Here is a 17,807-nt window from a genome sequence, read left to right as displayed (position 1 = left end):
TAAAATGCATTTTCTACAAATAGAAAATGTAATTTATAATAGCTTCTGATAATTGAATGTGTCTAAATCAGTTTGTATGACAGAAAATTGCAGTATTTAATTAATGACATAAAAATTAGAAAAAAGACTTATGCTTTTTACTGATTTATGGCAAAAAATGATACTTTGACCACAGTTTCTTTTCATTGTAGATTATTTTAGTGTTTTGTGCAGAGTTGTAATAATAGGATTTAAAAATAGGATAATAGGATTTTTTTCGGCATCTCTTCACAGATAATTTAGTTTTTGAAGAAATATAAATATTTATGTAAAAATTAACTAACACTGATTTTTTCATAAACATAAAAATGACAAACATTTATTTTTACAAATTAACATGGATTTCTTTAATTTGCAAATAATCTTTTAATTGTTATCAAATTTGAAAGACTTATTTTACTACCTCCAATTTTTTCCTGATATTACCAAACCTGTCAGCTTCCATACAGAACATCACTTTTGAAAAAAGCATTAAAATATTCATTTTTTATTAATTAAAAAGTCACAGTTATGAATCAAAAATTAGATTTTTCATACATAAAACCTCATTTCTTTCTAAACTATTGGTTTTAATGTGACTTATTTTTGATTTCATACCATTCAGCTTTAAAAAAAATTGCATGAGAAATAATACCTCTCTTGTTTAGAAAACAATGTCAAATGTGTAAATTGATAAAAGTTAAAAATTGTGCATCAAATGGAGCCTTTAACCCTGTTTTTCGAAGCTCTGTTGTTAAGGAAAGTAAAAAAAAGCTATAGTTTAAGTGTCATACACTGGACGCAATGCGATAAATAAACATAATCTTGCCATGAAGAAATGTAAGGGTTTTAGAACAGGTAAATAACTTACATACACTCTATAACAAAAAAATCGACGAACCAAGACGCAATCATCCGATTGTTTTGAAATTTCGCATGCATGAATGTTTTGAACAGATATGGCTGAAATGATGCCGACTAGGGACATATCGTCTTTAGCGACGAATCCCGCTTCCAACTGTGTTCTAACGATCATCGAAGACGTGTTTGGAGACGCACAGGGCTGAGGGGGGATCCTACCTTCACTATTGCACGCCACACCGGCCCTCAACAAGGCATTATGGACTGGGTTGCCATTTCCTTTGACAGCCGGACCCCTTTGGTCGTCATTAGAGGTACACTTACTGCACAGCGGTACGTCGACGACATCCTAAAACCTGTTTTGCTACCGTTCCTTTTGCAGCGCCCTGGGCTGGTTTTTCAGCAGGACAATGCCAGACCACATACGGCACGTGTTGCTATGAACTGTCTGCAAGCTTGTCAAACTCTTCCTTGGCCTGCCAGATCTCTCTCCCATCGAGCATGTCTGGGACATGATGGGAAGGCGATTGCATCTGGCACGGAATGTTGATGACCTCGTTCGACAATTGGATCGAATTTGGCAGGAAATACCGCAAGAGCTTTATCGGTCTATGCCACGCCGTGTGGCAGCTTGTATCCAGGCTAGAGGCGGGTCAACACCTTATTAAACTTGTTACTGTAACTCTGCAATAAATTATTCAATTGTTCTGAAATTTTAATCATTTACTATTCTGTACATTGTCTTCCTATCCACCAATTTTCGTTTCAATCGGACTTCTCCTTCTTGGTGCGCCGATTTTTTTGTTATAGAGTTTATTTTGAAAGTTATTAAACTTTTTTTGAAATCACCAATTGGGCGACATTTTTCCACCGAGATGAAAATTATTAAAATCGCTGCTTATTGTCAGTTTTTTTCACTTTCATAAAACTGTGGCCTTTCTCCATATTGACGTTGCGCGCCATTTTCAAAATAAGTGTAGACAGCGCTGGCTTTAGACAGACTAATCTTGGCCTAACAGTCACGAGTAACAGTTGTAAATTCACAACAGTTATAAAAATAGCATATTATTCCCAAAAAAAGCGTCATTTCATAGGACGACGGATCCTTCGAAAAAAAGCCTTTAAAACGTTTGTAACTTCTAAATTATTGATTTTACTCTCATTCGATAATCAATAAAAAGAAAAGAAAAAAAAACATATGAACCAATGCATAGGTAAAGGTACAAAACAGCTTTTGATACACAAAAATTTGTTTAATGTTTGAACTTTTAATCCTATCAATACACTGTTTTGATTTTGTTAGATTCGGAGCAAAACAATGGCAAATGCGTAAATTATTATAGGTTTAAATTTTTTCCTTTTCGTCATAAAATTTTTTATTATGTCTGAATTATTTATCCTATCGATTTAATTTGTTTTCATTCGATATATAGAAAAATTTATTAGATAACAATGTCAAAATAGGCACTGCTTTTCAATAGAACCTAAATAACTAGTGGATAATACTGGGTAACAAATTATTTTTTGTAAAAATCGTAGGCACTTTAGTATGGCAGATTTCAAATTTGCAATAAGTTTCTTTCTACACAAGCTGCAGATTTTTTAAAATAACATAATAACATTCATAATTTTTTTATAATACAATTTTTTGTCGAAATGTATAAGTTTAAAAACGTTATATAAAACAGTGGGTCATGTAAATAATGCGACAAACTTTTAGGGGAGTTGGGGCACATGACCAGGATTAAAATTCGCATAGTTACCCATGCTCGGAAATGGCGTCGAACACGACTAGGGGTGCTTTCCTATAATGAACTGTTTCTTCGTGTGCCCCTATAACATCTAAACGTTACGTATATAACGTTTAAATTTTCATCATTAAGGTTTTTAAACTTGTTCATTTCCCAAAAAATAGACTAAAAATGTCCTTTTAAAAAATTTTATTTTAAGAAATTTAAAGCAAAACAAATTTGAAATTCCCACACCTGAATTAAACAAGATCAAGTATTTGAATTAATGCAACAGCAAATTTCTTCCCCAATGTCCCATCGATTTGTGATATCCAATTTAATGTAAACCATTATGTTGCATTCCTTTCCTTCTCTCCCCCTTACAGACAGAATACAATATGCCTTATCATATTATATACTAACACTAAAAATTGTATGCTTTTATCATTAAGTGCATATCGTAAAATAACCAGCTGGCCTCAGATTCGCCCTCAATCATAATCTCATACCAGTGAGCAACACCATCCAGAATAAGAATATTTTGACGCACTTGCACACAACTGACGAGTATACACCCGTAGAAATTCTTACATTTTGCTGCTATGTTTTTAAAATGTAATATCATATACATGAATTTAAAAAAAGTCAAAAAGAGGTGAACCGGGTTCGAATCCCAGCGATGGGTGGTCGATCCGAATTCCGTAACAGAACCAGCTCGCACCAACCACAGTGCTGACGTAAAATATCCTCAGTGGTAGAGGCATCATGGGTTAGAATCCTCTTGCCGTCAGGCTAACCTTGAAAGGTTTTCCTCTCCATGTAACGCGAATGCAGGTTAATTCCATCAAACAGTCCTCCACGAAGACAAATTTCTCCCAATATTTGATCTAAGAGTTCTCTTGTCTTCTGGATTGAGTTCAAAATCACAGGGCTAGGGAGTTGAACATTAGTAGTCATATACCCACAAATTGGGTCGGCTGTTCAACGACGGTTATAAAATGAAATATCGGGATTCGAAAATGACTCATCATAATTCAAATTTGAGTGATTTAAAAATCAAATGTCTTGATTCGTATTCACGCGGTTAATGAATCACAATTCCCTATTCACACGATTTAGAAATCCAATAACGAGATTAAAATTAACGCGTTTTCAAAATCTAATATTCATTGATACGATTTTAATGATAACCCTAACATAGATTTACATTATTTATCGGTTGCTCATTGCGATTCGTATTCGCACGATTTAAAATTAACTCTTCAAAATTCATGCAATTTAAAAATCAAATGGCGGGATTCGCGTCTTTAAATTCCAATATCGATATTCGTATTCAGGCGATATCAAAATCAAACATCGCGATTCGTATTGACGTGATTTCAAACGTATCATTGGAAGGCTTTGCTGATTTGAATTACAAATGGTTGCCAATGAATATATTAAATCTTTTTCGTTCTTCGTGTTTATACTTTTTAAAAGAATTTTTATTTTCTCGCTAATTACTTTTGACGATATCATCGTTATAATTTGAAAAAATAGAGTAAAGTTGAATGGTAAGTTACTTAAAATAAAATTTATTTAATTTTACTTTTATTTGTTTAATATTTAATTAAATCGAGCAACATTTTCGTTGTATTAAATATTTTCGAGTTCCTTAAAAAATGTTTGCCTCTTACCCTCGCATCGTTTACTCCCCCACTCCTCAGTTGGCATCGATTTTCGTAAAAATTTGGAAGGGGAGTCTTAATCAGTATTTTATGCCACACCGCTCCACCATTGTGAAATCATACTACTATACAAAGGTAATGATTAATTATAAAATTGAAAGGAAGAAAGTTTCGTTTATACATGTATTGTTGTATACTTAAACTTTTTTTTTTATAGAATAATTCACTCAATTATTTTAAAACTATTAAATCTTGAAAAGGTGGAAGCAATTTTTTTTGGAGGGGGGGGGGTGGATTGTGAGTGGTTAATGTTGAGTGGCTTAGACGGTCTAGCTTAGTACGTTCGCAATTTTAAATTGAAGATAAATTTTATATCCGTTTTAACCAATTTTCTGTATCAATACTTATTCTCCGTTGGTATAGATACTGTAAATTTAAAGGCATAGATATTTCCTTAAGGTAGCCAGAAAAAAGATAACCTTGTTAGTAATTATACGAATTTACGAACCGATTATATTGGGGTCATTAAGCAAAAATTTAATGTAGTTATAATTTCTTATTCTTTCAAATTATTAGTATTATTCTACTTTAAGTATTTATTTAGATATTTTTATTTTAAAAGTATTAATATTAATTAAAGTTTACGTAAGGGTTTTTTCCCCCACTTCATTCTATTATAGCATACCAGACTTCATTTAGTAAACAAATAAATCTCAGTCCTAAGCAACCATGGTAACAAAACATCTCTACTGTCAGAAGAATTATTATTGATTTGGATGATCGATTAACACAATTTGCTGATGTGTGAAGTTGCTGAACATTCGATCATTCGAACAAAATAATGCTGGACGTGATCATCCTTCGAATTTTTATGTGTAGTTCTTTTTTCCTTGCTGTCCATGGATTTTATTTTCATCTGAAAGAAGGCGAGGAAAAATGCTTCATACGAGAATTGCCAAAGAAAACATTGCTCGTTGGTAAATGAACTTTTCATTTTTACTTTTTTATTATTTTAACTTGTTTTTTTTTTTTTTCTTTCTGTTTTCTTTTTAAATTTTACTTTGAGGCTCCACACCCTACTTACTTCTGACCCGCCTCGAAAACAAATTTAAAAAAAAAAAAAAAAAAAAGCAGATTCTTGCATCAAAATTAAATATTATTTAATTTAGATCCCTAATTTTTTTTTCGGTTTGTATAAACGCAAATTAGGCACAGCAGGTTTAGATTATGATTCTATTGGTGTATAGTGCCCGAAATATTGAACGGACCACCCTGAATAACTTTTGATCTAATGATCAGATCTTCACGTTCTAAAACTCATTTTTAATGGTCCAAGGGAGTGACCTCAAATCTGTTAATTAATTAGTGCAGACGATATGAAAGTTAAAAAGTCGGACACAAAAACAGGCCTTCTCTGAATAAACATAAATTTTTCTCATCTGATTTGGATTTCTCACCTGATTTGAATTCTGCCCCCCCCCCCTAAATATAGGGGGTAGCCGCAATATGAAAAATATGATTCTCATAGTTTGGTCAAGAGAGCGATCCAAAGTTTGGAAGTCTTAATGTTAATTTTACTTTTTTTTTTGTATTTCACCGTATCTCGAGGAATTTTTAAGTGAGAATTGAAAAATTTTTGTACACAATTATATAATTTGCTTATTCAAAGATAATTACGGGCAAAAACAATTTTTCGTGAATATTTATTATTTTCTATCATTTTATTTAATAGCAGTAAAACGTTTTTGAATTGTAAGGTACACAATTTTTGGCGTCATTTTAAGGTATGTAATTTTGCATGGTAAAATACTTAATTTGATCGAAATCGGTCAAATAGTTCCTGAGAAATAGGATTTTTAAAAAGTCGCATATTCAAAATTCTGTTTATCAGAAACTATCAGCCGATTTCGCTACAATTTTGAATATCGCAATTTTAATTTACATACTTTATAATGACGTAAAAATTGTATACCTTAGAATTAACAAAATTTTCTATTAAATAAAATATTAAAAAATAATGAATATTTACAAAAATTCATTTTTTGCATGGAATTATTTTTGGATTAGCGAATTTTATAATTGTATGCAAAAATGTTTCAATTAGCCCAGTAAGTTCTCGAGGTATGGTGAAATACGCAAAAAGCAAAATTAACATTGGGAGGTCCTAACTTTGGATCGCTCTCCCGACCAAACTATGGGGACTATATTTTCCAGATCGCAGCTAGAAATGTTCAACTCCGTCGCCTTGTCATTTTGAATCCAATCCAGAAGACAAGGAAACTCCTAGATCCAATATTGGGAGAAATTTGCCTTTGTGGAGGACTTTTTAATGGAACTAACTCGCATTTGCGTTACGTTGTTGTTGTTACTTTACGTCGCACTAGAGCTGCACAATGGGCTATTGGCGACGGTCTGGGAAACATCCCGGAGGATGATCCGAAGACATGCCATCACAATTTTGATCCTCTGCGGAAGGGATGGCACCCCCGCTTCGGTAGCCCGACGACCTGCGCGCGAAGTCGAGCACTTTACGGTAGCACAGTTTAACGAGGACCAATACCGCACACCCTCGGTCCCTACGCAGACTGATCCAAGTGGTCACCCACCCGCACACTGACCGTAGCCAGTGATGCTTGACTTCGGTGATCTATTACATAAAGAGGAAAGCCTCCCATGGTAATCCTGACGGTAAGGAGGCTCTAACCTAGTCATGTCAAAGATACGGCCCGCGGGCCGCATCCGGCCCCCGGTTCGTATCAATACGGCCCGCGATCGCGATATGTCACAAAAAGAGGAATCGTGTTTTTTAGACTTCACTCTATTCCTCTACGGAAGTTTTAAAATGTGCACACTACATTTATAAGTAATTTCAAGGGCAGCGCGGGCATAGACAAGCGAGAGAGATAGACAGTAACGACATTTCTTAGCAACAGGCGAAATCTTCAACTGGAATATACTTAGCAGCACAACTACGAATGGCGCTCCTGCCATGGGTGGCAATCATTCGGGCATTGTAACTAAATTAACGAGATTTGGACGAAAATTTTTTTGATGTCCCTTATTTCCCTGAAGTTCGTTGGCTCTGTCGAGGAGTAGTTTTAGAAGGATTTTTTGCATTACGTGACCCTATTCAAGCTTTCATGTAAGAAAAAGGCAACCCAATTGATTATGACAATGATAAGTGGATTGATTGTGTCTTTTTGGTAGATATGAATTAACACTTGACTGATCTGAATGTAAAGTTACAGGGTAAAAATCTGATTGTCACTCAAATGTATTCAAGTCTTTGAAGCAAAGTTGAGGTTGTGGGAAAATCAGGTAAAAAATCAAACTTTGGATCATTTCTCTCATTTAAAATCATTTGGCACAGTGAACCAAAAAAAATTGGATCAGTATTCTCAACTTCTGCAAAATCTGATCACGGAATTCAACAATCGTTTCGAAGACTTCCACAAAATAAATGAAACGGAATTCCCAATTTTCAACAATCCATTCAATTTTGAAGCTTCACAGGCACTAGTTCATTCGCAAATGGAGTTGATAAATCTTCAATTCGGACAGTATTTTGAAAGAAAAATTTAAAGAGGTTAACGCTCTTACATTTTATGCACAATATTTCAAGAGTTTGGATAACTACCCGGAATTAAAAAAGCATGCAGCACGCATTCTGAGAACAAGAGAAGTCAGGTATCTGGATTCTCGAGCTCAAAATAATTACCATCTTTTATAATTTTGATATGATTTTTAACAACCGTATATTATATACCATATAATTAGATAAATAAAATGTTATAATAGTTCAGAACATTTTTTTTATTTGAATCTGGCCCGCCTACACATTCTAAATTAAATATATGGCCCTCTGCAAAATTGAGTTTGACACCTCTGCTCTAACCTATGATCCGCCTGCCAATGAGGATATTTTACGTCATCACTGTGGTCGGTGCAAGCCGGATGCGGAATTCGATTCGACCTGCCATCACTGGGATTCGAGCGCGGTTCACCTTATTGGAAGGAGAACGATCTATCCCCTGAGCTATCATAGCTCTCAATCTGTTTTTTTATTTTATAACTGCCGTCAAACAGCTTACCCAATTTTGGGTTTACAACTACCAATGTTCTACTCCGTAGCCTTGTAATTTTGAACCCAATCCAGAAGACAAGGAAACTCCTGGATCAGTACCCCCAGATGTGTCATTTGTTATGGGAACATGACGGACTTTGTGACCCGACAGATTTAAAGCGCATCAGTCACCACGGGGAGTCTTCGGCCGGTGGGGATCGAACCCACGACCTCTTGGACATGGGCCCAGTGCCCTACCAACCACGCTATCCCGGCCCAAATATTACAACCCAATAATGAGTTAATTCGACTATTGTTAGCGCCTGATCACTCTGTCTTTTGTCAAGATCTCGCCTCGGACCAGCTCGTCTATCCCACCTGTCTTCTTTCCTCTTGCACCTTTCTTCTCCATGGTCTGCCTCTTTTTCGCTTGCCTTCTGGTGCCCACGTTAAGATGGTGGAGGCATTCTCAATACGTGACCTATCCATTTCCATCTTTTTCTTTTTATATTGATGGGGATTGGTTTTTACTGTACAGTCCTGAATGATCTGAGGTCAGAATATTTCTGAAACATCTGTTTTGTCAACTATTTAGTTTTTTGTTAGTTTCCATGTTTTTGATTCTTACTCATACAACAATACACTCCTTACCACTGAAAAGATTTCTTACTGTAAATAGTAAATTCATTCTCGTTTTTTCTTTAAAAAAAAGAATTAAAAAAAGCTATGTAAAGCCTTTGCTGTATTTTAATGTAGTCTAATACGAATGGTGATATATTATTTTTTTTTTAAAAAGTACCACCCTTTGTATAAGTCTGCATTAAAACACATAAAGTTTAAAAAATATGTATGATAATTATCTGGTGAAACTTTTCCTTTTTCATTCCATGTCTATGTCTTAAGGTCAAATGCCACTGCCCGGTATGCATTTAACCGGTACTCCGAACACTGATGTTTCTCCTAATCTATCCTCAGCAGATATCAAAATATCGAATAAATATTAATAATATCAAAGTATAAATTAATATCAAATCGGATATAACAAATATTTCGGACATTCACGAAAGCAACTATGTGATTGTTGACATTCACCGGTGAAAGTCGACATTCTTTTGATTTTGGTCATTCACGGTAGCAGATATACTATATGACGTATTTTCTATGCACTTCAATACTACATAAAAATTGAATTAGGAATAAATAATGTCAATAACTACCTTATCTATCAATGCAATTCTAAATTTTTAGCTTTTAGATACATAATATTGTGATAATAGATGCATAATGTTATATTGATTTTAAATACAGTTTTAAATCCTAACATAAATTCGTATCATAAAACGAACCAAAGAAAAAGATAAGAATGTGGAGAAAGTAGTTACAAAATAGGTGAAATTGGGAGTATTATTTCAAGGTTGGCGCAAAGAATGAGGTTGCATTAACTGCCGAAACCATTCAACATAAGTGACAAAACATTATATTTTTCTGAAAAATTATAAAAGTTCCGTACTTACGGTACACATTTTCATTCTGGAGTTTGGAGTCAGAACTTGTTGTTGTTCATTTACGTCGCACTAGAGCTGCACAATGGGCTATTGGCGACGGTCTGGGGAGCATCCCTGAGGATGATCCGAAGACATGCCATCACAATTTTGATCCTCTGCAGAGGGGATGGCACCCCCGCTTCGGTAGCCCGAAGACCTGCACGCGAAGTCGAGCACTTTACGGTAGAACAGTTTAACGAGGACCAATACCGCACACCCTCGGTCCCTACGCAGGCTGATCCAAGTGGTTACCCACCTGCACACTGACCGTAGCCAGTGATGCTTGACTTCGGTGATCTGCTGGGAACCGTGTCTTAACGATCAGTCCACTGCGGGACTTTGGAGTCAGAACAGTTACGGTTAAAAAGACCTACACATAACAGACTTTCAGCATTATTTCTGGCGGATCTCTGTTGATTCCATTCTTTTGTTGTTTCATTAAAACGCCTCTCTCTCCTGCCTTAAATATTCCTTAACCTCAAAACTGAAATGAGGTCACCAATTATTATGATACCCGCTTAAACTAATAAGCATAAATAAAACAAAATATTAAACAGTTATTTTATTTATAAGAAGAATTCGCTTTTAAGATCACCTTTCGTATTAAGAGAAACATTTCGTGACAAATTTTCTTCCAAAGTAATATAAAACTTTAAATTATAGAGAAAGTGATTCCATGTAAATCTAGAATGCGACATAAAATTTCAAATGCTGATTTTTTTTTAAAAAAAATATGTCAATATGCAAAGAGATTAAAGCAGGATTATTAGAATTAAAGTCTGCGTTGAAGTAATTATGCAATCATTTGCTCGCGATTGTGATATTTTCGAAACATTTCTTTGAACACTTGAAATTTCATGATTTACTCTAAGTTTATCTGTACTCACTTTCTTCCAAACTTTAAATTTAACATTACTAACGGAGGTGAAAAAGAATTTGGTGGGAAAATTTTCTCCTGCGTCCTCTTAACTTCTTATTTATGTCCTTTTCTTCGTCGAAACGCGAGGAAATAAATTTCCTCCGTTTCGTGACCCCGTATACGCTTTTCATGCAAAATAGATGTTTGTTTGCAGCTCATTACAAATGCACGCCCTTCATTGGGAGAAAAACATTGAACCATCATCTGGTCAACCAAACAGCAGGAATGATGGTTGAGATTCGAGATCCCAAGAAGCATATTCTACTCTCCAGAATGTATAGTGAAAGAGGTCGCTTCTCTTTCACATCTCACGAACCAGGAGAACACCTGATTTGCATGCATACAAAACAGCAGTCCATCCCAGGAAGAATGCTGGTATGTCAAATTTTGTGAACTTGTAAATTTCTTTGAGAAAAAATTGCCAAAAAATAATATTTTTTATTCCATGATTAAAAATAGGAAACTAAAACGAATCATACAATAATGAAAACAATTAAAGGGAAGGACAGATTTTTTTTTTTTTAAATAAGAACAAAATAAGTAACGCCTATGGAAGGTTGACTGAGTGTAAACAATAACAAGCTTCCTAAAACCGGAAAACACTTCCGGTGTATCCCTCCGCTTATGTTATGCTTACGAGGTGGTGTGTGAACAGGCGTAATATTCTAAAAAATTTAACTATTGTGATTTGTGTTTAAATTTGCGCGTAATTTTACCATTCATAAGATGCGGATTCGAGACCAGCCGCAACCCTGGAATATCTTTGCGATGGCCTTCTCTAACTTGAGCCATCTGTTCTTCAGCTTGACAAGAGCATGTACGCCTTGTCTGCAATAGATAGGTACTTTATTGACGTCACACTCGAGCTACACAATGGGCTGTTAGCGACGGTCTGGGAAATATCCCTGAGGATGATCTGAAGACATGCCATCGCAAATTTTGATCCTCTGTAGAGGGGATGGCTCCCCTGCTTTGGTAGCCCGACGACCTGCGCGTAAAGTCGAACACTTTACGGCGGAACAGTTCAACGAGGACCGATACCGCGCACCCTCGGTCCCTACGCAGGATGATCAAAGTGATCATCTACCCGTTTACTGACCGCAGCCAATAATGCTTGACTTCGGTGTTCTACTGGGAATAGTGTTTGTAGGATCAGTCCACTGCGGGACGTGTCTGCCATAAGCGCACAAATCTGCAATTATAAACAGGTAAAGAAAAATTAGATTAAAAACATATTGTGAAAAACAAGAGATTGTTTTGTGCCTTTTATTTCACACTGATAGAAATGTATCGTTATTTTTGCCACCACTTTTACATTTTTTTCAAGATGTCAGCCTGTAAAAGGTAATTTTTTTTAAATAAAAAATAGAATTAATTTTTTTTTCTTTTTAGAGAGTGGACTTTGGCTTGACGCAAGGTGAACATAGAATTAATTACTCATTAACGGCAGAGAAAGAAAAATTAACTGACATTCACACAAAGTACAAAGAACTACTCGAAAAATCTGCGGAAGTGGTGAAAGAAATGGAATATCTGAGAGTAATATTTATTTTCTATATATGTCTGAAATATCCCTTATTCTTATTTTTTTTAATAATAATGTTAAAAATAGTCAATTTTTTTTTCCTTTTCCAACCCATATTTAAATAGTCATTTTTATGGATATTTCATGTCACGAAGGAAGATTCCAGTAATAGCGCTGAATTTAGTATTGTTCTCAATGAGGTCAATATCTAGTAGAATGTTGAAATTACTAGCAGTACCTACAGTTATATGCTTAATCGAAAAAATTGATGCTTAGTTTTTTATGTAATCGTTGATCTGGACAATATTTAAATCTGTGTGCACCTACCATTCTTCTTATAATTCTGCCTTCTTTATCGGAGAGTTTATTTTTATTCAGGATCGTGATCGCTGGACAAGCATATGTTAGGATGAGCCGAATAGCTATGAGATAAAACGTTCTTTTGCATTTTAAGTCAAGCTAAGAGTTGAGTTTTAAAACTAAGTTTAGGGCCCTATAGGCACCATTGGCTTTTTGATTACATTATTAATGTGCTTGTTCCCATTTAAATTAGAGGTGATAGTAATACCTAGGTATTTTGCCCATTTAGTTGGATGAATTTTAAAGATTACGGATGAATTATGAAGATAAAGGGAACTAATTTGGTTATAAAGTTATATAACGATTGCTATGGCTTGCACTTGCTCATTTATAAAAACGTTGATTTATTTGCATTTAGTCATAGACAAAATCATTTTAAATTAAATTTATTAATCGAAGAATTAAAAAGAAATTTGTAAGATTCATTACCACTTTAAATCTAAAAATGAGATACTATGGAGAATCTGTAGTTGTTGGCAGCTATGCAATATATTATAATGGTTTATGCGCTTCCCAGTGGTGTATTTGTATGATCATGTAGAAGGGAAATAATCTTCCCAAAACAAGATTAAAACATAATTTTTAGGTGGTTTACCCACAGAATAGCTAATATTACACTCGTATTTTCATAAAAGTATTTTTCCGGAAATTTTTTTTGAAAAACAAACTTCTATGCGTTTATTTTATAGTTGCCCTTTTTAAAAATCTATTTTTTTCATTTATGTAAGTTGATTTGTTTCTTAAAAATTTGCTTTATTTTCAGTATAGAGAGGCTATGTTCCGAGATTCCAGTGAAACCATCAGCCGTAGAGTTCTCATGTGGTCAGTAGGTCAGACTTTTCTTCTAGTCCTAATTGCAGTTTGGCAGATGGAACGATACAAACAGTTTTTCGAATCGAAGAAACTGGTGTGAATTTATGAAGTATAAATACAACCGTCACAGCTGCCAACTTTCATTTATTATATTTGAAGTGATAACGAACCTCACGCTTAAACCGCTTCCTTTACTAACCAGATTTATCTAAACAATAAATAGCTGTAAGGAGAAAACTAAGAATTTTTTTGTTTTTAAGTTTTCTCGTACAGTTGCAAAAAATTAAAAAGTCAACTTAACTTTTAATGAGTAGGGAAATTTCAGTTTTCATTCAAACATGATATTCGCTGCTTTGACAATAGGCAGCACCGTCTTTTCATAAAATATATATTGTATCGAGCACAGAGGTTCGTTTCGATTGCAGATGAATGAAACATTTCCCGCAAACATTTATTAACAGAATCTTCCAGGAAATACAGCTATTTTTAGCTCTCAATTACAGCGTAATACAGCAAATCAGACTGCTCAATGAACTCACTAGAGAACCAGAACACTATTGCAGTCACAAGCAAACTAATAGTCCACTCTACAAGGCACACTCTTATTTATGTAGGAAATTCCGGTACTTTCGACATGATTCTAAATAATTCTCGTATATAATTCAGCGAATATTAGTCCTATCGCTTCGAAACTCGAATTTTCCTCCAGAACAATCATTTTATCACCAAGCATCACGAGTCTGCAAAAATATCGCCAAATTGAGTTATTTACTGTCTAAATTACGGTAGAATTACGCAACTATCTCGCAGATTTTCTAATTAAACTGCTTATTTTGTCTGAAATTTTAGCCTCATAGCAAAAGAATATTCACAAAATTATATGCATATTTACAAATTTGCAATAATATCAGCACCATATAACTTGATTAGCAAATAGTTTTAATATTTCTAGTGGTTTGTGTTTTTTTACGAAATAAGTTGTCCCTGATTGGGCATATTACATCGGAAAGGTTAAAATTTGTATATTATGTTTTGTTTCTATTCCTTATATTTAATAATAAAGAAAAATAAATAAAATGATGATTTCTTTCTAGCATATTTTTTTTCTTCAAAAAACCTTGGAAGAGAAGTGCTTAGTGTTTTAATAGGTTTATTAAAATGATTTTGGCCATCACTCTAAGAAGGTATTTAATCAAAACCACCCTTAATAAGTATTTTTAAAATCTTTCTCGAAAATGAAAACAAAAAATTGTACACATTAGGGGCCGCAGATTAATTGTTAGCTGTGGGGAAAAAAAGAGAAATGCTATCGAAATCTGCCTAATCACTGTACAAAAAGCGACCGTTTATAACTGATATAATTCTTGGCAGAAGATAAGAGTGAGTCCAAAAATTTTGACAGTTTGTGACAAAAGAGAAAGAGGCGGTACGAAGAAATGTGACTTATCACACATTGTCGTTAAAATTAAAACTTTTGAAATCATCAGATTAAATATTTTTATGTTATTAGTTTTCATATTTTTCATCAGAGTAAGTACACGATTAACCATTATCGTTATTATGCTCGCAAATATCATTAAACACGTAGTTGAGATAAAAATTGGAAATCGTAATGTGAACGATAAAATGTGTTTGGTTTATGAACTACTAATAAATATTTATGTAACATAGCGTGACATGGGGATAAGGTGACACTCTGTGACAGAGAGGTCAAAAGTAATCATTAAAAAGTGTGACATCATTTATGAACGGCACCGAAGGCGAATGTGATAAACCAGATAGGTTTGATTGCCCGAAAGACAGAAAGACGTTTATTAGAAACATCTTCAAGTTTTAAATCTCCAATTCAACCCGTCTCAATACACGCGTCCCCTGTATTGTGAGATTTCAAAGGCGTTTTACTTTTTCTTCCTTAGATAAAAACTCATTTGGAACTCCCAATGTATATGCTTCTCTTTATTTTAATTTTGATGAGGACTCTGAAAATACATACTAAAGGTGGTCTTTACGGAACACCATGTATATATATATATATATAAAAAACTGGAAAATATAGAACACCTGTTAATCATACGAGCACGATTTTATAAGACAAAATGACAATTTCTGTTTACGGTTAATGTAAAATCAATTGTTATTTCACTACCTCTACAAATAATCAATGAAGCACAAAAGTTTGCAGCTGTGCACTATGTATTTAAATGAAATATTTTAACTATGAAATGAATTTATATGTAAATAAAAATCACTGCAGTTAAACTTCTGTTTTATATTATTAATCTTTTGATTTCATGTATCGGCAACGGTATAACTTTTCAATTTATGTAACCAAATGTAGATAACACTGGTGAATAATACGGCAGATAGGTGAAATATACGAATGAATTGCGCCTTTAATGATAGAAGCATAAAATTTGGTACACATGTATAACATAAAGGAAGCTTTAATTTCAGATGTGAGGCTATCTCAGATTTAGCTGATAACAATAGTAGTGCATTTGTATGACACTAAACATTTCATACAATAGTAAAGCTCTTAAATTGCCAAAATTATATGACTGTTCGAAAGTATAGTACAGTCAAAAATATAAAAAATAGATAACTTTTCACCTTTGATTTGACGAATTTTCATTTGTTATCATATAACTACTGATTTTATTACTTTCTGGTTAAGATTCTATCCAGTGATTGCTAATTATATAATAACAGGGTCGCCAACTACTACGTTTTTTGCAAAATATATTTCTGAATGGTAGACAGTTAAACACTAAAGCTTTTAGAATTTTTAGTAACTTTGTCAGCTTTTTAAGAGCTTTACCAGGAGAGAAATGTGTTCTGTTCGGTTTAGCTGGGCTCCTGGGGCCAAATACTGAACCTTTTCCCATTCATCATGAAATACCCATAATGCAGGGCTCGAAAAACCGCCCGTCCTCGTCGGTCAAAAATTTCCCGCGGACAACGAATTTCTCGAATCAGACGCCAGCGCGGACGGCCATTTTCCCGTTAATGTTCGTGATACACTTTCAATTTTTGTTATCTTACAAGAGTCTAGCGCCTCACTTCTAAAATGACCCTATAATCTAGAAATCCCGTACAGCAACATATTGCGCATGGTGGATTGATGTTTTTACAGCCTGGGAGTACTGCAGCAGTTGAAAGGGACTTTTCAGCAATGAACTTACAAAAAAAAAAAAAAAAAAAAACATTACGTAAGCGTTAAACGTAATTATGAACAACCACCTAAATGGAAAACCCCTTTCAGATTTCTGTTCAGAAACCTCTGTAAATCATAGACTTGACTGTGGAACTGGCAAATGTCATATTTGATTCATTTAAAAAACGCACTACACTCGGATAAATTGACATTCCAGATAACTTGATCTTTGTCATTTAAATTATTTCATGAAAGAAAGAAATTATTTCATAAAAGAAATGCTAGGTTTTACTATTAGTAACCTAGTATTTCTTTTATTACTGTATAATGTAATCCTAGTAGCAACTAATTCATTATGTAATTTATATAAATGTTTGTAATAAATAAGAAAAAATAATATTTTTATTTATTTAGAAGCGACGGGTTAGTTTCAAAGGAGGACGGGTACATTGTTGGACAAGCCGTCCTCGGGGACGGTAAAATTTCTGAGTTTTTTCAAGCCCTGCCATAATGGACATACATAGTACTGTTTGTACTACTGGTTCAAATGAACCTGAAAATAAAAATAAAGCATATCATGGGTGATACGCCGGCATGATGGAAATGCTCCACATCTAGGTCTTTTTGGTTGGAAGCAGTGAGAGAAGTAGTGTAGCTACTTGATCGTCTTTGAGTAGTTCCTTAATAAGGCTTAGGAATTTCGCAGCATTACTGGGGGCATCCTGTGTTTTCCTAGTGAAGATTCTATGATTCCCCATTGGTCTGACACCACATCCCGTAAAACAGGCAGGGTGATCGAAGAGAAATGTGTCCTAATAGTGTCTTTTTTTATAAGCTTTCGAATCATTTACAGGTAGTGGTATGAAAAATAACTTTAAATCACATTTATAAAAGAAAGAATTATATATTAAAGCATAAACTTAGCTACCACTAGAAGAAATTTTTCCAAAAAGCGTAGAAAGTTGGCAGGCCTGTAATACCATAAAAAAATTGGTTTTATCAATGTAGACAGGAATGATTTTAACTCTCTTAGAAAATTGTTAGAAAGGTTGCATATCCATCATTTATACATAATGGTGATCAAAATCATTATAAATCAACTATCTGTGCAGTGCGCAAAAAAAAAAAAAAAAAAAGGATTTTAATCTGAATA

At 34.1% G+C, this 17,807-nt stretch overlaps 1 protein-coding gene across 1 annotated transcript; it reads left to right on the top strand.

Moving 5' to 3' along the window:
- The first annotated feature begins 4,988 nt into the window (after nucleotides 1-4,988).
- Nucleotides 4,989-14,593, top strand: LOC107447887 (transmembrane emp24 domain-containing protein eca). The gene is made up of 4 exons (XM_043043510.3): nucleotides 4,989-5,253; nucleotides 10,957-11,177; nucleotides 12,195-12,341; nucleotides 13,451-14,593. The coding sequence occupies exons 1-4, from the start codon at nucleotides 5,118-5,120 to the stop codon at nucleotides 13,598-13,600; spliced, it is 654 nt and encodes a 217-aa protein (XP_042899444.2). The 5' UTR covers nucleotides 4,989-5,117; the 3' UTR covers nucleotides 13,601-14,593.
- Nucleotides 14,594-17,807: the final 3,214 nt, after the last annotated feature.

This window comes from Parasteatoda tepidariorum, chromosome 4, assembly GCF_982258835.1.
Source record: "Parasteatoda tepidariorum strain Cologne lab strain chromosome 4, Ptep-v5.0, whole genome shotgun sequence".
Taxonomy (NCBI): Eukaryota; Metazoa; Arthropoda; class Arachnida; order Araneae; family Theridiidae; genus Parasteatoda; species Parasteatoda tepidariorum.
This window is presented reverse-complemented; position numbering and strand designations above follow the sequence as displayed.

Excerpts from the sequence above, each read along its gene's own strand:
- LOC107447887 (XM_043043510.3), top strand. The coding sequence starts at position 5,118 with ATGCTGGACGTGATCATCCTTCGAATTTTTATGTGTAGTTCTTTTTTC. Across the intron at positions 5,254-10,956 it reads AAAGAAAACATTGCTCGTTG|CTCATTACAAATGCACGCCC; the intron begins GTAAATGAACTT and ends GTTTGTTTGCAG. Across the intron at positions 11,178-12,194 it reads CCATCCCAGGAAGAATGCTG|AGAGTGGACTTTGGCTTGAC; the intron begins GTATGTCAAATT and ends TTTTCTTTTTAG.